Below are 21,096 nucleotides of genomic sequence, written 5' to 3' on the forward strand. Positions count from 1 at the left end.
TTATTGCCGATTGTATTTTGCACATTAAAGATGCATTTTATTTTAAAAACCTATCAGAGTGTTTTGGGCGTATGCACTTTAACTGATTCTGAATATGCAGCATACTCCAGAATATAAAATGGATTAGTTATTGTCCTCTCTCTTTCCTTCTTTAGCTCTTCACTGTCTGCTCCTCTCCCTCTCTTTGTCTCTGCTCATGTTTGGCAAACGGGAACAAACTTGGCAGAGAACCAGAACCCTCCTCCTCCTCTCCCTCTGTCCTCCTCCCTCTCTCCTCCCCTTTTCTCTCCCTCTGTGTGTTCATTCAGGTCTCAGTCGATCAGCCATCAGCTCTCCCTCTCTTTGTCTCTCTGTATTGATCATGCTCAGTGTGAGTCTGCTGTTTGTCTATCTGAGCGGAGCCTCCCTCATCCTGCTGACTGCTGGTGAGTCCTGTGTGTGTGTGTGTGTGTGTGTGTGTGTGTGTGTGTGTGTGTGTGTGTGTGTGTGTGTGTGTGTGTGTGTGTGGGTAACTCTGTTTGACATCTTGTTCATGTGATCTGTGTGTGTTGCAGCTGTTCAACTTCCTGTTCACTGTCTGAAGTGTGTGTGTGTGTGTGTGTGTGTGTGTGTGTGTGTGTGTGTGTGTGTGTGTGTGTGTGTGTGTGTGTGTGTGTGTGTGTGTGTGTGTGTGTGTGTGTGTGTGTGTGTGTGTGCATGCGTGTGTGAGTTATAGTGAATGTACTTTACAGTGTAACTGTAACATGACATGTGTAGCCCCCCAGATTGGTGGCTATGTTGGAGCCCCCCCCCCCAACTATCTCTCTCTATATTCATACTGTATATACGTATACACTGTATGCATGTGTGTGTATGTTTGTTGAAATTTGAAGCTAATGTTTACTGTTGTGGATTGGATTAGTTCAAAGTAACATTTAAAGAAAATGTTGAACTATTAGTGGTTAAAGTTTAGATTAAACTTAGCATATAGACTGGAATCGGAGGGCTTTTTCTGTTGTATTTTTCATATGAAACAAAATAACTTCTTTAGGTTAATGCAGTGAAACAGTTTGGTTAGTTTAAGAGCGACACCTTTAGATTGGTGTTTGGGTTGAATGAGCTTCATTTCGGGCTAAAGTAGAAATGAATGAATGCTGTTTGTTTTAAACGGGACCTGAACCGTGCTCTCCAAGGAAATGTTCTCACACCTTTATTAAATGGTCAAATAAACGATAATCAGTCTATATTGAATATGATGAAAGCAGTGCTGAAGGGTGCATGGATCTGTCAGCTGGTTTAATGAGCCTCTGAAGCTGAGTTTTTACTTTTTTTAATTTAATTTTATTTATTTGATGTGTCGGGAGCCAGATCATAACTGTGACAGAAGAGGAGATGATGTAGATTTATTTTGCAGCACAGATACTAATATTGAGATGAATATTAAAATCAGCAAGGATCAGAGAGATGTGGAATTAGAGGAAAGGAAAGGAAGTGTTTCCTCGTCTCCTTCCCTCCTGTCCTCTGGAGGAAACGTCCTGTTTGTGCTCAGCTTTGATGCACAGCTGCTTTCTGTAAATGTTCCTGAGAGGCATGTGACTCCCCCCCGCCCCCCACTCTCTTGTTTTCTTAACTCTCTTTTACTCTCCTCCACTTTGTCCATTTCCTTCTCCCTCATTCCTCTTCACCTGCTTTTCATTTCCTCCCCCCTGCAGTGTGGGGAGGATTCTCAGGGATTGACAGTCAGATGGAGATGACTCACTTCCTGTTTGGTAACAATTAACACCCCCTCAGTTCACATCAGCCCCCAGTGTGTTTGGGGGTGGTTGTTTTTGTGTGTGTGTGTTTCGGGAACAGTATGGTGTTAAACCCAAATCTCTCCAGACCAGAAAACAGATTATGTTACAGAACATTCTGTGGATTCTGTGATTTGTGTGAACTAAGCCTTTAATCCCATGTTAAAGAGCTTCATAAAGAGCTTCATTCGGCTAACATTTTAGTTAGCCGCCTGAGGTCAAAGGTCACAAATGCAGACACATCAGAATTTACAGATTAACCCCGAGAGGTTATCACAGACTGACCCCGTTTAGTGTGTGTGTGTGTGTGTGTGTGCATAAATTGTTTCTGGGTTACCGGCAGGTACATAGATAGAAGATAGAATCGGAGGATGAAACCCTCTTTATTGTCACATACATGCACACAGCAGAGCAGGCACAGTGAAATTGGTCCTCTGCATTTAACCCATCCTAGTACTAGGAGCAGTGGGGAGCTATCGTGCAGTGCCCGGGGAGCAATGGGGAGGGGGGATTGCAGGTGTCCGGTGCCTTGCTCAAGGGCACCACAGCAGGGCCTAGGAGGTGAACTGGGACCTCTCCAAGTAGGAGTCCACTTTCCATATTTCAAGTCTGTTCGGGGACTTGAACCGGCGACCATACGATTCCCAGTCCAAGCCCTTACTGACTGAGCCACTGCTGGACCAGGTTCGAGTTTAAGTATAAAACCAGATGAAGTCCAGCTGCTGTTTCACTGCAACATCCTGTATCTAGTTACAGTAAGAGTTCTGTATTTCGCTGAAATGTTGAGCACTCCAAAGTTTTATGTTAGTAATGTATAGTACGGTCCCCAGCACATAGAAACTGCTGGATGCTAACCTGCATATGTTGGTCAATTTGCACAATTTGCATAGGCTGCCTTAATTAGCATTATAGCCTATATGTGGAAAATAGTTACACAATTTAAGTTTTGGAGTGGATTTGAGAGATATTGGGGTGCTGGGTTCATTTCTTACATTTCAGGATAAAAAATGACAGTTTTAACAAGAAAGTGGCCACATTTGTACTTTAGGTGGGCTGATTGTGACTTTCATGAGCAGCGTTGTGACCATAGAGAGCACAAGATGAAAATGATAACCTCTACTGTGGACCATCATTTTTTATATAAATAGGCAATCTTTCTCATCCAAACGATCCAGAAACCCCTAAATCTTCTAAATCTATCCAACAATTATCCAAATCAGCCCACCGAGAGTACAAACTTTGCAATTTTCTGGTTAATGCTGCCAGTTTTGACCCTGAAAATGTCAAAAATGGACTCAGCATACTCAATGACCCCCAAAACCCAAAACTGTCCAAATCGGCCAAGCCCTTTTTTTTATAAACTATTGTCCACATAGAAGGAGTCGCTCAGACGAAGATACAGCAGGACTCACCCTTCCTCCAAACAACAATAATAACTCTGAGCGTTGTGTAAAGAGAACAGTGTGAGAACCCGAACATACCCCGACATCTATTAAAGATAGATGGTGGAGGACGAAAGGCTGAACACAGGCGGGGGAGGGGGGGTGAGACACACCTTCCATGGAATAGGTTAATAAACCTTGCTGTCCATGTTTCTGAGGTTAGCTTCATGCGTGTGTAGAGGGCACTGTTACCTTAGCTTAGCATTAACACAGGAGCACAGTCAAAGTCTAGGGAGAAACTGTTAGCCTAGCTTAGCACAGAGAGACTTTCTGAGGTGTGTTCATATGACTGCTTGTGTTTTCAGTTTCTGAGGCGCAGTATTACGACTTAACCGCGACTCCGGACTACGAGGACTACAACGCCTCCTTCGAGTACAGCTTCTACAGTAAGTCCCATCTGAAGTCGTTTCCACCATTTAAAATGATGAGGAACGTTTCATTTCAGAACATTTAGAGTCGTAAAGATATGATGCAGATTTAAGATCTTAAAGGCGATGTTGCTGTGGTGCGTTCAGGTAACACCAGCATTGAGGACCTGGACAAGTTCAGCGAGCGGTTCATCGATACAGGGGACGAGGAAGGGGAGGACACGGGGGGGCAGGAACAGGATGTGACTGTAACCGCGGCAACTACCCCAGTAACCACGGAGCAGGGTTATCAGGAACAGGATGTGACCGTAACTGCGGCAACTATCCGAGTAACCACGGAGCAGGGTTGGGTCAGAGGTCGTAACGCCGCTTCACTTCCTGTTTCTATGGTGAGAACCAGCTGAGCTCTTTATACTGGACTGTGTTACCTTAAACCGAAGTTAAACTCAGTTAAACCAGGACTGACTTTAAATAAACACCAGTTAAACCTCTGTTGAACCAGGTATGAAATAACCTCAGATAAACTAGGTTCAGTTAAACCTCAGTTAAACTAAATTAAATTTGACTTTAGCCAAAGTGACGTCTCAGTTAACCCTCTGAAACCCACAAGCTGCTGGTCGGTTTGAAACACAAGTTCTCTTGTTAAAAATTCAACTCTCAAGCATTTATCATAATCATGAAACTGAAAAAATAAATGTATCGACAAGTTGGCAAATTTCCCCGTAAGCAGCACGTGTAATGAACGCGTCAGTCAGGAATATAAACCAACTTGTAATGTATGTAACAAATGTGAAGCCGGGAGTGATTTTCAGAATGAGAAACAGGTTGCCTTGGTCTACATGGTGCATACATAAACACAGTTAAAGAAGATACATTACAAATAATAATAATACAAATAATTAAACTATTGTAAAAAAGTATTAAAATTATATATTTTATATATATATATATATATAATATTATAACATTCAAATATAGAGCAATATTTACAAGAAATATAGACATACCATTCTGCAGAGATGATCAGTGAAGAGACATAAATTCAGAGACATATGTACAGATCTGTTTCCAAGGAACATTATTTATAAAACTGCTGTTTTTTGACATCACAGTGAGTGCAGGTGGTTAGTATTAACTATGTGTGTGTGTGTGTGTGTGTGTGTGTGTGTGTGTGTGTGTGTGTGTGTGTGTGTGTGTGTGTGTGTGTGTGTGTGTGTGTGTGTGTGTGTGTGTGTGTGTGTGTGTGTGTGTGTCCATCTGCTTACTATTAACGTGAGGCTGATCTCTGCCAGCATCAACACACTGACTCTCTTTATCTTTAAATCAAACTGTTTAAACCTTGTAAGATTGTCTGTAGATATAGAACCAGAGAAATGTAAGAAAAATAAAATAAAAGTGATAAAAATAACTAAAGTGAATGTGACAGTAAACGAGGAGAACGGAGAGAAACCACACATGTGGTCTGCAGATCCTGAGGGGGTTCTGTTTGCAGACAGAAACAAAAGTTCCCTCATTCACAGAAGAACATTAAATCACACCACAGAGGTAAATATAATATCATATTACATATAATATAACATAAAATACAACAGATAATACCGGAGGGGACACAAGTTCACAGACTGAAAAACATCCAGAGGATTCTTTGTAGAGTTATTAGAGTTTAGGTTAAACCGTCTAACAGCTCAATACATACATGTGAATTTACATAAACATCAATGGTGTCAGGGCTTCTGAACTGAACCGAAGAGCAGACACTGGGAAAGGCAGATGGTGGAGAGGTGAGTGGTTTTATTCAACAAAATGGTAAGCTGAGGTAAGTTGTAGGGAGGGGAAAAGGGAATCCGGGGAGGAGCGAGGCTGGCTCGAGGATTAGAACGGGCTGTCAGATTCCCTTACAAAACAGCTGGTGTTAGAAAATACGGCAGGCAGGTAGGCAAAAGGCAAAAAGGCAAAACGGACTAGTACAGACTGGCAAAATGCTAGTTTGCAAAGCTGGAAGCGTGGCACACAAAAAAACATGTATGGCAACGATCTGGCAGAGACTGGCTGTTGCGGCCGGCTTACATACTGGAGCTGGCTTGATTGCTGGGCAGGTGAGCTAATTGTTGATTAGGACCAGGTGAGTGCAAGCTGGATGGAAGACAGGAGGGGGAAGGGGGAAAACAGACAAAACCCCAAAAACACACCAAGCACCCATCATTCATACTGAAAGCAGAAAAATAAATAAAAAACACATCCAAACTAGGTATACATGAGTCAAGAGTGAGGACCCATGACACACGGAACATAAACAAACCACCACGACTGACTGAGCATTTCACATGGACAATAACAACACATCCATCTGATCCATCACTGAGTCTCTGAGCGAATCCAGCACGTTAGACATAGATTAACAACATGGAAAAACTAAAATGTATTTAATTCAGGTTGTGGTGACTATTGCCAATCAATATCTGGGTAAACTAACCGGACATGTGTGATCTCCATTCGCAACAAAGTTTTCAGCTTTAATACCATTTTATTTCCGAAGAAAAACAGCGGCTACACGGTCAAAAAGCTGTTGCTCTCCCCAGTCCCAGACCCCTCACCTGTACCACCATCAGTTATATGTTGCTGCCCCGTTACGCTATCTAGTGTTCAAAACAACAAAAACATAAAAGCATTCTAATGGCAGCAACACAAGTTCCCTTCTCTAAACGAAGCAGATCTAAATCAGCAGGATGGAAGACATTAAATGTGTTGTATCGATATTGTGAAGAATAAAATAGAGTCTGGTTCTTCTCACAATGATCAGAACACGTCTCTCTCTCCCTCTGAATCCAAAGAGGAGCTCTGATCATGTGTTCAATGTCTGTAGGAAATCAGAACGCTCGTCTGGACAGTGATGATCCTGAACAGCCTTCAACACACACTGTGAGGACACACACACACACACACACACACACACACACACACACACACACACACACACACACACACACACACACACACACACACACACACACATCACCGGTCCATCAAACTGTGTTGCGTCACTGTTGTTTCCCTAAAAAGAAAGAAGAAAAGTAATGAATGATGGAAGGAGGAGTAAGGAGAGAGGTATACATGTAAGCTAGAATATATATACAGTATATGTGAAGGTGTATCTCAATAAATTAGAATATCGTGGAAAATGTTGTTAATTTCAGTGCTTCTTTTTACAATTTGAAACATGTATTAAATAGATTCATTTCACACAAAGCGAATTATTTCAAGTGTTTATTTGATTTAATCTTGATGATTACGACTTACGGCTAATGAAAACCCAAAATTCAGTATATCTGAAATTAGAATATAACATAAGACCCATACAAAAACAGATTTTTAATACAGAAATGTCAGTCTTCTGAAAAGTGTGTTCATGTCTCCGCTCTCAGGACTTGGTTGGTCCTCCTTTAGCATGAATTACTGCATCACTGCGGTGGGGCATGGAGGCGATCAGCCTGTGGCTCTGCTGAGGTGTTATAGAAGCCCAGGCTGCTTCCATAGCGGCCTTCAGCTCATCTGCATTTTTGGGTCTCGTGTCTCTCATCTTCCTCTGGACAATACCCCATAGATTCTCTTTGGGGTTCTGGTCAGGTGAGTTTTCCGGCCAATCAAACATAGTAATTCAATGGTCATTCAACCAGGGCAGGGGCGAGTCCTGCTGGAAAATGAAATCAGCATCTCCAGAATGTCCTGGTAGATGGCTGTGTTGACTTTTGACTTGATAAAACACTGTGGACCGGCACCAGCAGAAGACATTGCTCCCCAAATCATCACTGACTGTGGAAACTTCACACTGGAAACATAGATTCTGTGCCTCCCCACTCTTCCTCCAGACTCTGGGACCTTGATTTCTAAAATAAATGCAAGATGTACTTTCATCTGAAAACAGGACTTTGGATCACTGAGCAACACATCAGTTCCTTTTGTCCTTAGCCCAACGCTTCTGAGGTGGCCTCTGGGTCAGGAGTGGCTTGACACGAGGAACGCGACAGTAGCCCATGTCCTGGATACGATAATCTTCCTTTTTCTGACGAGCTTTATGGAGATGCTGATTTCATTTCCAGCAGGACTTGGCCCCTGCCCTGGATTAATGACCATGGAATTACTATGCTTGATTGGCCGGTAAACCCACCTGACCTGAACCCCCATAGAGAGAGGAAGGACACAAGACCCAACAACGCAGACGAGCTGAAGGGCGCTATCGAAGCAGCCTGGGCTTCCTTCAAACCTCAGCAGAGCCACAGGCTGAACGTCTCCATGCCTCGCCGCAGTAATGCATGATTCATGCTAAAGGAGGCCCAACCAAGTCCTGAGGGCGGACACATTAACACATTTTTCATTTATTTAAAATATGAGTTTCAAACATTTTCCAAGATATACTAATTTATTGAGATGCACCTGTACATATACTGTAAGATAATAATAATAATAATAATAATAATAATAATAATAATAATAATAATTATTATTATTATTATTATTATTATTATTATTATTATTATTATTATTATTATTATTATTATTATTATTATTATATAAAATGAGTTGTATATTATCAGGTGGCACTATATAATATAAATATAATGTATATATAAAATATGACTTGAGTGTTCTTACAAAACATATTGCATTTGAAAAGAAAACACCAGAGCTGTGAATTAATATTAAATGAATAATTATTGTAATAGACAGTCTCTCAGCTCGAGAAAAAGAGGTAATTCATTTTCTGCTGTTAATTGAACAGAATTACAAAGAAACCCCATTAATGTTGTGTAAAAAAAAACAGCTCCTTTATCTTTGACTCCAGATCTTTGAGATGTGATTTCTTTAAATAAATGGTAGACCAGTTTATTGTGAGGAAGTGTGCAGTTTATTGTGGGGGAACTGACACACATCAGACACATTTTAGACCACCTCTCTTCATCATCATCATCAAGTTAATTATTGTTAGAATTATAATAATAATAATAATAATAATAATAATTGTAATTATTAGTTTCTCAAACCAGCTGCTCTTTTGAACCCTTATTGATGTTTAAATACTAATGAGAGTTTTATTGATTTCCTGTTTGCAGCTGATGTCTGGACCTCAAAGACTTTCGACCTCTGCAGAGGAGCCATGTTTCCTTCAGCCAATCACAGCTCACAGACTCTTTTTATTCTTAGAAAGCTTTCTTTCACTTTTCACTTTTATTTGAACGTGTTTGAGACCAACAGGAGTGAGTGCTCTACATGCTGAAACTTGTATACAAAAATGGCGGGTTATATTCATAAATATGGTTTTATATATGTATAGATATTGGCGTTTATCAAAGACTAATCTACATAGAGGCAAGAAAACGTTTTCTAAGTCGGATTTAAATCGTGTTTTTTCTTCTCATGCTTAATTGGCAACTGGAATCTGAAGTGCATCACTGCCCTTCATGATTTATTCCATTAAAATATATATTTAATATATATCTGAGGTTAGATTTTTCCATGCACCACTCAAACATATTGTGTGTTAGCAACAAGCTCTTGACAACAACCACAACCGCAGAAACTCTCCTGCCATACATTTTATCACAGATGAGGAAAATGATGCTCTTCAGTTCAACACAGGGGAAAGAAGTTTAGATCCGATTTAGGTAATCCCAGGCTTGTTGAGCAAGAACAAAATAACTTAAATGAAGCTGGACACAATATGTATTTAAAGAAAATGAAGTAAACTTAAATGTAGCTGAGTAAAGCACAGTATTTTGCATTAAATAATTATTTTAATTTAACTTCTTATACTGCCAAGTCACCATTACATCTGCAGGACAGTTTGACCCTAAATAGCTTCCATACTTCCACCCCAGACAGGAAGTGAGCAAATTTGAATTGAATTCATGAAGATAAACTTCTGACAGTGGAGGTTATAATAAATAATTTCAATACAACATGACAAAGTATAAAAGAGAGAGAATAACATGTCTTCTTTCTTATTTTTAAAATGTCACCCCCTGAACTCTTCACGTTTAAGGTCTCATTATACTACTCCGTAGCTATCCGTCAATCCGACTCCATGGTCACACAGAAGCTCAAGAACCTTTCGAAGTTCTCCGTGGGGATGTCGGATACGCAATGCAATTCACCGCCCGATCAGCAGGCATCGCTACGCAAGATGACCTAATCTCACGACGTCTATCGTGAAAGTCGTGGATTGTTTATCTTCCGACTCCGTTCCACACAGTGAACAATGGCCAGGCATCTCTTTTATAGCACTGGCGATGTGTAAAAAGTCTACAGTTACAATGACAGAAGAAACGGGCAATTGTATTTATCACATTCAAAATGCAGACACATTTATCGTCAATTATCTCGTATGTTGTTTGCAAAATGAATGAGTTGTCCCTCTCTGATCACAGCCTACTGCTAGCGTGGAAGCTCACCTTCACAATTTTAACAACCAGTTACCTTATCGTGTACCGACCAATCACAACCCTTGCGGTCTCCGCGAGTCTCCGTCTCTTCGACTAATAGTTAGGAATTTTGGACGGCGCACGCAAGGCTACGGTGAGTGTCTCCGGGAGGGTTTCCGACAACGGAGAGGGCTCTCCGTGGCTCTCCGTAGCCTTTGATGGACGACCATAAATTAGCCTTTAGTCAGTCAAACATTTTGTCAAACGTTGCTCTTTGAAGACAGACAGCAGTTCAGCTCCACGTGTTTATCTGTTGCAGGTTGTTCTGAACAATGAAATAATGAGTTTAAATAAACCACGTTAAAGTCCAAACTGTCCTGTCCAATGAGAAGTCTGAGGAGTTCTTCATGCAGATTAGATGCCCTGTTGTCCTTTAGAGGACGTTTCTCAGCAGGAAGGCAATATTAGAGAAATAGGATTTAAATCTTTAATGATTTTCATTGAAACATGTTGGTCCAAAGTGTTCCAGAACAATCTACAACAAAGCTTTTTGTATGTCTAACTTTCTATGTTCACAATAAAATGTTTGAAAAGTTATTAACAGCTTCCTGTTCCTCATTTAACACAAACCAGGAAGTCTCAGTGAATCGTTGCCCTGAGGTATGGGCAGTGTGTGCGCTTTCAATTTTGGCCAAAGATCTCCATCTTCATCAGAGAACCAAACCTTGTCCCTTTGCTTTCTTAAAAGATTCCAAAACTTTATATTATTTATTTTTCTTACAACATTTTACTTTTGCAAGCCATTGTTTATATATGGTTACATTGTTTATTTTACATAAGGTGTATAAGTTTTAGCGCCCCCCCAAACCCCCTCAGGGCTCCCAGTTATTTGTGGGTTTGCGTGCAGGGCCTTTTGATGGTGATGGGAGATGTCGGGTACCAAACACGGAGTGTCAGTGGCTCACAGCCTCAGGCTGCGCGTTTATTTCAGTAGTCTGCAGACAGGAAACACTCTCACCTCCACACACTGCTGCTACCGTTCATCCTTTGAAGGAAGGAGCATATGGAGTGATCAGAAATAAATAAATGTTTCCACACTGAAAAGATGAACATTTTCATAAACTCAGAGCTGATTCCAGCTGTTTGACTTTCACACCATCGCTCAGCTGGAACAACAAAACAGAACAAGATCGAGTCCAATCTTAATCTTAATCACTGCCTCAATATTGAATAAACACACACGCACGCACGCAAACACACGTTGTAGTTATAATTGAATGTAAAGTAACAGGAAGTCAGAGAGCAGTGTGACAGTATGAAGGATGAAAGGTGTGAGTGTGTGACCTTCAGTTAATCTCACACACACACACACACACACACACACACACACACACACACACACACACACACACACACACACACACACACACACACACACACACACACACACACACACACACACACACACACACACACACACACACAAGTTTAAAGATGATCTGAACAATAGATCCAGGAAGAATAAAGTGAAGATCCATTCATCCATCCATCCATCCATCCATCTTCTCCCGCTTTTCCGTCAGGGTCGCGGAGGTAACAGCTCCAACAGAGAGCCCCAGACTTCTCTTTCCCTGGCCACATCAACCAGCTCTGACTGGGGGATTCCAAGGCGCTCCCAGGCCAGCGAAGAGATATAATCCCTCCACCTGGTCCTAGGTCTACCCCTCGGTCTCTTCGCAGCTGGACGTGCCTGGAACACCTCCCTAGGGAGCCGCCCAGGTGGCATCCTCACTAGGTGCCCGAACCACCTCAACTGGCTCCTTTCAACGCAAAGGAGCAGCGGTTCTACTCTGACGAAATCCGCATTGTTCCTCCCCAATCTGAGGTTCGACAATCGGCCGGACCCTCCTTTTCAGCACCTTAGAGTAAACTTTCCCGGGGAGGCTGAGTATTGTGATGCCTCTGTAATTGGCACACACCTTATGATCCCCCTTTTTAAAAAGAGGAACCACCACCCCGGTCTGCCACTCCTTCGGTACTGTTTCCGACTTCCACGCAATGTTGATGAGACGTGTCAACCATGACAGTCCCTCAACACACAGAGCCTTCAGCATTTCTGGGCAGATCTCATCCACCCCCGGGGCTTTGCCACTGTGGAGCTGTTTAACTACCTCAATGACTTCCCCCCGTGAGATTGGAGTTGATCCCCCTTCATACTCCAGCTCCGCCTCTAACATAGAGGGCGGAGTTGTCGGATTCAGGAGTTCCTCAAAGTGTTCCTTCCACCGCCCTAACACACTATCAGTTGAGGTCAACAGCGTCCCATCCTTACTGTACACAGCTTGGATGGTTCCCTGCTTCCCCTTCCTGAGGTGTCGGACGGCTTTCCAGAACAACTTTGGTGCCGACTGAAAGTCCTTCTCCATGGCTTCTCTGAACTTCTCCCACACTCGCTGCTTTGCCTCGGCCACGGCTGAGGCTGCTGCCCTTCGGGCCTGTCGATAACTTGCTACTGCGTGAGGCGTACCCAGGGATAACATATCCCGGAAGGACTCCTTCTTCAGTCGGACGGCTTCCCTGACCACCGGTGTCCCAAGGAGGTTCGAGGGTTACCGCCCCTTGAGGCACCTAAGACCTTGAGACCGCAGCTCCCGCCGCAGCTTCAGCAATAGAGGCTTTGAACACCGCCCACTCAGGTTCAATGTCCCGAGCCTCTACAGGGATGTCTGAAAAATTCCACCGGAGGTGTGAATTGAAGGCCTCCTGGACTTGGGACTCCTCCAGACGTTCCCAGTTCACCCACACTACACGTTTGGGCTTACCAGGTCTGTCCATAGGCTTCCCCTGCCACTCGACCCAACCCACCACCAGATGGTGATCAGTTGACAACTCCGCCCCTCTCTTCACCTGAGTGTCCAAAACATGCGGCCTCAGGTCCGATGATACGATAACAAAATCGATCATGGACCTTCTGCCTAGGATGCTCTGGTACTATGTACACTTATGAGCATCCTTATGTTCGAACAGGGTGTTTGTTATGGCCAATCCATGAGTAGCACAGAAGTCCAGTAACAAACCACCACTCCGGTTCAGATCAGGGGGGCCGTTCCTCCCAATCACGCCATCATTGCCAACGTGTGCTTTGAAGTCTCCCAGCAAGACTAAGGAGTCCCCTTCGGGAGTCCCATACATGATTTGTTTCAGGGTCTCCAAGAAGGCCAAATACTCTGAACTGCTGTTTGGTGCATAAGCACACACAGCAGTCAGAGTTTTCCCCCCAATGACCTGCAGGCCTAGGGAGGCGACCCTCTCGTCCACTTGGGTAAACTCCAACAAAGCGGCACTCAGCCGGGGGCTTGTGAGTATCCCCACACCCGCTCGCCGCCTCACACCTTGGGCAACTCCGGAGAAGAATAGAGTCCAACCCCTATCCAGAAGAAAGGTTCCAGAGCCAACGCTGGGCGTAGAGGTGAGCCCCACCAGATCCAACTGGTAATGCTCCACCTCCCGCACAAGCTACGGCTCCTTCCCCCCCAGAGAGGTGACATTCCACGTCCCCGAAGCCAGCTTCTGCTGCCTGGGTCTGGTCCGTCGAGACCATCTGCTTTCACTGCCACCCTTCTGGCAGCGCACCCGACCCCATTGCTGTTTCCCGTAGGTGATGGGTCCGCGGGACGGGGAAGCGGAGGTGTAGCCGTTGCTTATTCGGTCTGTGCCCGGCCGGGCTCCATGGCAAGCCCGGCCACCAGACGCTCGCCCACAAGTCCTCCTTCTGGGCCTGGCTCCAGAAGGGGACCCCGGGCTTCCTCCAGGCCGGGTATCCTCGCTTTTAATTATGTTTTCCATGAGGTGAAGAAAGTAAGTAAAATTTTATTTATAAAGCACCCTTCTCAACACAAATGTACCAAGTGCTTTACAGACAGTACACAATAAAATACACAATTACAACTGTATAATGTACAATAAAAGGCAACAAAAAAAAAACAGTACAAATTAACGCCAGTGTTAAAACAGCTAAAAACTCACCTCCCCCGACACCCCAAAAGTTTGTCGGAAAAGGTGAGTCTTCAGCTGCCCCTAAAACATTTCCACTGAGACAGCGGCTCTCAGGCCCTGGGGGAGTTCATTCCAAAGCCTTGGAGCCACCGCCTCAAAGGCACGACCCCCTTGAGTTTTTATCCTGTTCCGTGGCACCTCAGGGCCCGGTTTGTCCTCTAAGGGTGGATCAGGTCGTGAATGTAGGCAGGGGCTTGGCCATGGACAGCTCTATATGTAAAAACAAGAACTTTTAACTGTATTCTCAGATGGACAGGGAGCCAGTGCAGGGCGGAAAGGATCGGAGTGATGAGGCAAGTTTTTTTTAGAGCGAGTGAGTAATCTGGCAGCTGCATTTTGGACCTGTTGTAACCGGTTTATAGATGTTTTGATGGGGCAGGAGAACAGAGAGTTACAGTAGTCAAGCCGGGACGATATAAAAGCATGGATAGCATCTCAAGTTCTACATTTGTTAAAACACCCCTGAGCTTGGCAATGTTCCTGAGGTGGAAAAAAGATGTATGGGTAGGAGGTTCCTGTGTTTGTCTAGGATCATAGCATGATCGAAAGATACACCAAGGTTTTTTTTTAAATAATGTTTTGGACAACCAGTGCCTTTAATACAGTGGCAGTGAAGTTCAGAAACGGGGAGACAGAGGGGAAGACGCGCAGCAAAGGGACTCAGGCCGGATTCGAACCTGGTTCATGGGGATCAAACCCCAGTATATGGCCGCCTGCTCTACCCACTAAGTTATACGATGGCCACACCAAGGTTTTTGATATTAGCCGTAACGTTGCCACTAAATGGTCCCAGGTGGCTTGCTACCTAGAGGTGATGCTATCAGCCGCTAAGATCAGGACTTAGGTGTTTTAACGCATTGAGCTGTATGAAGTTGCTAGACATCCACTCCTCACTGGCAGAAAGACATGCAGTCAGGGTGTTTACATTTTCAGGTTTGTCGGGTTTGAAAGAGAAATAAATCTATATATTATCCACATAGCAGTGATACGAGACACCCTTGAATTGGCTAATTAAGGGGCCTAAGGGGACCATGTAAAGGAAAAAAAGAATGGGGGCTAAAACAGAGCCCTGGGGCAGGCTGCAGGATAGAGGAGTGCTGTGTGAAGAGAACGGGCCCACAGCCACGGAGAAACCTCTCCCACTGAGGTACGGACACTGGAGGCCAGACCCTGAGATGCCTACCTACTCTCTGAGTCTGTCTAGCATGATGGCGTGGTCCACCGTGTCAAATGCTGCACTCAGGTCCAACAATACCAGAACTACGCAGTCACATGCATCCGATGCCATCATGATGTCATTGGAAACCCTGAGGAGAGCTGAATCTGTAGAGTGATGTTTTCTGAAACCTGATTGGAATTTGCCAAGGATGTTATTGTTATTCAGAAATGTGTTGAGTTGATTAACAACGACTTTTTGTAAAATGTTGGACCAGAATGGGAGCTTTGATTGTAATTCTATGGGAGGGAGGGATCTAGGTTGGGTTTTTTAAGGAGAGGGTGAATAACCGCCTGCTTAAAAAAAGACGGGATGGAGCCAGAGACAGTGGAGCTGTTTATAATTTGGAGCAGGGGCGGGGCAACACATTAAAAAACTTCTTTTAGCATGGAAGTTGGTAAAGCATCCAGGGGGCATGATGAAGATGTCATAGAGCTCACTACAGCGATCAGGTTGGCTGAGGTAATGCAGGAAAAATTGCTCAGCGTGGGAGGAGTAGTGGGGGGTGATGCTCGACCCCACATCAGCTACCTTGTCTACAAAGAAAGTTAGAAAACGGTTGCAGTAGTCATTTGAAAAAATAGGAACAGAGGGGGTGGACGGGTTTACTATGGGATTTATGGTTTTAAATAATACTCTGGGGTTGTGCTTGCTGGAGGAGATAAGATTAGAGAAATAATTAGTCCTGGCATTTTTGACCAAAGTGTTAAAATCACAGTAAAGGTCCTTCAGATGGAGACGGTGTTCGATAGCTGCTCAACTTTGCGGCAGAGTCGTTTCAGTCTTCAGATGTCCTCTGTTAACCAGGGAGATGTGTTTACAGCTAGAGAGCTACGTGTCACCAAGGGAGCGACGTCATCTAAGATGGCGGAGCAGTGTGAATTGAAAGCGTTGACTAGACAGTCAAAGTCATCAACATGAGACGCCAAAACATTGTTGTCAAAGGCTGCTACAAATTTCTTAACAGAAGCACCATTTATAATACATAAAAGGTTTTTTCTCGCTTCCCCTGAACATAAGCGTTATCTATTGACATAGACAAATAGAACACCTTTATGGTCGGAAACAGATAGCTCTTCAATACGGACATTGCTGATATTCAGACCAATTGTGAATATGAGATCCAATGTGTTGCCCTTGTTATGCGTTGAACGGAAACATGTTGACAGAAACCAAAAGACTCTGTGACATTAAGGAAATCACTTGCAAACTTGTCTATGCAGTCATTACATGAATGTTGAAATCCCCGCACCAAATAACACTATCATAGCAGATGATGGAGGTTAAGAAGTCACCAAGATCAGCTAAAAAATAACCACTTTTGCCTGGAGGGCGGTAGATTACAATACAGTAAAATGGGTTTGAGCGACCAACCTTTGTTATTTGCACTTCAAATGTTGGGAAGGATCCCATGCTAACCATGCTGGTGGAAAAACAGTCCCTGTGTAAAGCGGGAAATCCTCGTCCTCGGCCGGTGCGCCTAGGAGCACAGGAGTAGCTTTAGCCAGGAGTACAAAGGTCGTTCAAAGAGGAGAAATCCCCATCTCTCTGCCAGGACTCCGAAACGAGCATAAAGTCCAGCTCTCTTGAGACGATGAAGTCATTCAAGACAAAATATTTGTTTGCAATGGATCTGGCATTCAACAGCCAAAAAGATATGGAGTCGGAGCCGACTCCTCCTATCTTCGAGGCCGAAGGCAGTGAGCGCAGGCAGCCGGACACAGGAGCCATGCCGAAACGAAAGATGGTTGATTTCCAGAGCCCCCTGGCACCCGAGGTGGACACCCAGGCACTGAAGCCACACTGGTGAGTTTTGTGAGATGTCGAAGCGCGGGTAGGTGGGATGTTGAAGCCGGGAGAATATTAATTCTCAACTCCCTCATTTACCGCACACTCAAAGCCTCCACTACCTTCATGTCCGAGCTGTCTAAGTTGCTCACCTCTCTCCGCTCCATCTCTCCATTAACTATCCTGCTCGATGATTTCACCATTCACATGGACTCCGGCAACTGCAAGTTTACTGCTAAATTCATATCACTGCTGGACTGTTTCAGCATCAGGCAACATGTCCAGGGTCCCACCCACACCAAAGGCCACACGCTGGACCTGGTGTGCTCTACCGGCCCACCTCCCCCCGACCTACAGCGCCTGGACCTGACTGTATCTGAGCATCATGCCATCCTCTTCACTGTTCCGGTCTCCCTGCCCAGGCAGCACCCAAAACGCACCACGATGTTTAGGAACATCAAGACTGTGAGTGTACCAGCCCTATCCAACCTGATAGCTACCCAAATGGCCTCGGCTCCCTTCAAGTTCACCGTGGATGGCCTGGTAGCATACTACAACACTGCCCTATCCCTCGGACTCAACTCTCTCGCCCCTCAAAACCCGGACTGTTTTCTTCACCCGCCCTGCCCCCTGGTTCTTTACCGAACTCCGCAGCATGAAGGCCTCTGGTCGCCAACTGGAGAGGCTCTCTAAAAAACAGGTCTCAACTCCTGCCCTTTCATGACCATGTGAAAGCCTGCAAGGAAGCTCTCTCACGCCAAGACACTCTACTACTCTCGTCTCATCGGTGTAAGGCAAGGCAAGGTAAGTTTATTAATTTAGCACTGTGAGCTATAGGGCTCACACCGGGGTTCAGAATGATGGAAGGACTACTTGGTAAGGTGTAAACAAAATGAGGTCTTTGTTGTGAACCGGACAATTTAAATTAGGAAGAGAATTAGTTGCTCTCGTCGGGCGTCGGAAGGGAGACAGGCCTCACTCAGGACCGAGACTACTGCAAAAGAGAATAAACCAGGTACGACCATGCTTTTAATCAGTGCCTCATTACCTGATTCCGATCAGCTGTCCGGCCTCCGGCTGAGGCACTCCCACCACTCCAGCAGCTGGCGCCCTAACCACACCCCGCGGCCACATTCCCCCACCGCCCGACTCAGGCCAGGACCCCGCCGGCCGAAAGCTGACTCCCCCCCCATCCACCGAGCGGGAGAGGAAATCAGCCACGACCATCCGGCTGCCCGGCCTGTGGATCACCTTGAAGTGAAGTGATCCGGGCGTTGGCATCCTTCATGCGGTGGCGCCACTGGAGCGGGGAATGGTCCAACCAGAGGGTGAAAGGGTGACCCAGGGGATAGTAACGCAGGGCGCGTACCTCACCTCCTGCTTAGCGAGCTTACGGCTGATGTACAGGACGGAGCGGTCGATCCCTTCCAACTCCGGCCCCCACCTCGCTGTTTGACGAGGTCAATACCAACTCTCTCAAACGGCACCTCCATTAACGGAAGTGGGTGCAAAGGCGCTTTTGGGGTGGGCGGCGGGTTAACCAGCTGACATTCGCGGTACTAACCCCATCCCTGACTCTACGCTTTTTGCTCCTAAAAGAAATTTCAAGCGTCACCTCCGGGTACTGGTGAATATCCCGGTTACATGCTGCTATTCCGACATACCTCTACTCCGACATTGACGTCTAATTGTCGAAGTGGCGGCATTTCCATTTTTTTTAAACGTGCCACTCCGACAACATTTTTTTCATTGTCGGAAAAGCGGCACTTTTTTCAAACATTCCGACATGGTGCGTTGGGTCTGCATAGCTCCACTTAAGTGGAAGCATTCGTAGCGGTAGTTGACACTGTCAGACATGCAGGGCACCCCTCCTCCCTCATGGACACTTCTGATAGCCCTCCCAAGTCCACCACCACTGCTCCTCCAAGTCCCTTCATCGTCATCCCATCAGCTTCGGTCTACAGCTCAGCAGAATTGGGAGCAGCCTCGATGGCTTGCATAGCTTTAACTTTCTTTGAGCGACTTCCTTGCAGATTGGATGCAGGGCGATCGGACAACAACGAAATTGAGTGCCAACCAGTCAGTGCATCTATTACAACAATAGGCTATATTATATTATACAAAATAAACTGAATATGTTAAAAAAGTATATGTTAAAGACACACACACAAAAATGAAAGAAAGACGATGCCCCCATGCGCCTGGGTAGACTGTCGGAATGGCGGTACTAAACTGTCGGAATGTGGTACTAAAATTGTGTCGTAATAGGGGTATGTCGGAATAGAGGCATGTCGTAATAGGGGTATGTCGGAATAGGGGCATGTCGTTATAGGGGGATGTCGGAATAGAGGTTGCACCCTGAATATCCCCATGCACACACCTCACCTTCACCCACAATGCTTCAATCAATGCCCCAGGCCGAACCAAGCGCTGGTGGATCATCGTCTGATTACAGCCCGTGTCCATCAGATCCTGCCCTGGCGTCCGAGGAGCCCCCTGTGGTGCCGGATGACCAGACGCGTAAACGGGACCCTGAGGAGAGATGGGAAGAGGGGAAGGGTTAGTCAGTGTTTGCTGATGTGGTGAATGTGGAGTGGGGTGGTGCATAGGACCCGGTGTGGGGGTAGGGGTGACAGCGGGAAACGAGTCAATTTACAGTGCTAAAATGACTCAGAATCAAAGAGAGGAGATGCTGCGACAAGTACCGGAAGGTCTATGGGCTCAGCACAGTACCGACATTGGATTAGTAAAGTCAGCTCAACCAGTGAGAGTTGAACTCAGACCAGGAGTTAAACTTCCGTGGAACAACCAGTATCCATTAAAAGAAGAGGCAGTCAAAGGGATTGGAGCACAAATCGAAGGACTTGTGAGAGCAGGTGTTCTGAGAATAACACAGAATCCTCAAAGTAACACACCTTTGTTGCCTTTGAAAAAGCCTGATGATTGTATGGTACATGATTTGAGAGCAGTGAACAAAGTGGTAGCCGACTTTCCAGCAGAAGTGCCAGACCCGCATACATTATTGGCTCAAATTCCGCCAGATGCGTCACATTTTACGGTGTTAGATTTATGCGGTGCATTTTTCAGTGTTCCACTCTATGACTACAATAGACTGCCCATGGGTTTAAAGCATAGTCCCCACATTTTCAATGAAATATTGAAAGACGATTTGGTAGGGATAGATAAGCTGGTGAAAAGCACTGTGATCCAATAAGTAGATGATATTATTATCTGTTCACCAAATGAGGAAACATGTCACAAGGACTCAATTCAATTCCTACAGGTACTGGCAGAAAAGGGACACAAAGTCTCCCAGAAGAAGTTGCAGTATTGTCAGGAGAAGGTGGTGTATTTGGGTCAGATAATAACGCAGGGACACAGGAGCATTTCTGATAGTCAGTTGGAAGCGATTCGCAAGGCTCCCAAACCCAGAACCGTCAGAGAAATGTTGACGTTTCTTGGCATTGCTGGCTATTCTTCAACATGGATAGAGGATTATGCTAGTCTGGCAGGGCCATTGAGAGCTATGATTAAAGACACTGGCAATGCTCAACTCCATTGTAATCTCTCCTGGACACAGGATGGCCTTTTGGCATTTGAAACAATCAAAAAGAGATTACAAGAAGCTCCAGCGTTAGCGCTTCCAGATTACTCTAAGAATTTATTGTTGTATGTGTCCACTTCGACTGGGGGCAAATATGCATGTGCGGTTCTGTGTCAGCCAACAGGTACGGGGTCTAGTCCTCAACCTATCTCGTACCTATTCTACAGAATATTCAGAAGTAGAATTAGGGTAACCGCTGTGCTACAGAGCAATGGTGGGAGTATTTTTGATGTACAACAAAGCATCCTCTGTCACCATGGGATATCCGGTGAAAATCCTCACCCATCATAGTCTCAGCAATCTCTTGAATTTTGGTAAATACACATTGAGCATGTCTAGACTTAGAGACTATTATAGGCTTTTAGAGCAGGAGGATGTCACCCTAGTGAGGTGTGCCACAGTAAATCCGGCTGAGAATTTGCCAACCCCTGAGG

General features: G+C 45.0%; 1 protein-coding gene across 1 annotated transcript; it reads left to right on the forward strand.

The window, feature by feature from the left end:
* Nucleotides 1-292: 292 nt before the first annotated feature.
* Nucleotides 293-10,595, forward strand: si:ch211-191i18.2 (uncharacterized protein LOC564095 homolog). The gene is made up of 5 exons (XM_063899057.1): nt 293-425; nt 3,520-3,600; nt 3,730-3,971; nt 6,446-6,501; nt 8,691-10,595. The coding sequence occupies exons 1-5, from the start codon at nt 362-364 to the stop codon at nt 8,692-8,694; spliced, it is 447 nt and encodes a 148-aa protein (XP_063755127.1). The 5' UTR covers nt 293-361; the 3' UTR covers nt 8,695-10,595.
* The last annotated feature ends 10,501 nt before the right edge of the window (nt 10,596-21,096 follow it).

This window comes from Eleginops maclovinus, chromosome 13 (assembly GCF_036324505.1).
Source record: "Eleginops maclovinus isolate JMC-PN-2008 ecotype Puerto Natales chromosome 13, JC_Emac_rtc_rv5, whole genome shotgun sequence".
Classification (NCBI taxonomy): domain Eukaryota; kingdom Metazoa; phylum Chordata; class Actinopteri; order Perciformes; family Eleginopidae; genus Eleginops; species Eleginops maclovinus.

Coding starts and splice junctions, on each gene's coding strand:
- si:ch211-191i18.2 (XM_063899057.1), top strand. CDS start 362: ATGCTCAGTGTGAGTCTGCTGTTTGTCTATCTGAGCGGAGCCTCCCTC. Junction 426..3,519: donor CCTCATCCTGCTGACTGCTG/GTGAGTCCTGTG, acceptor TTGTGTTTTCAG/TTTCTGAGGCGCAGTATTAC. Junction 3,972..6,445: donor CTTCACTTCCTGTTTCTATG/GTGAGAACCAGC, acceptor CAATGTCTGTAG/GAAATCAGAACGCTCGTCTG.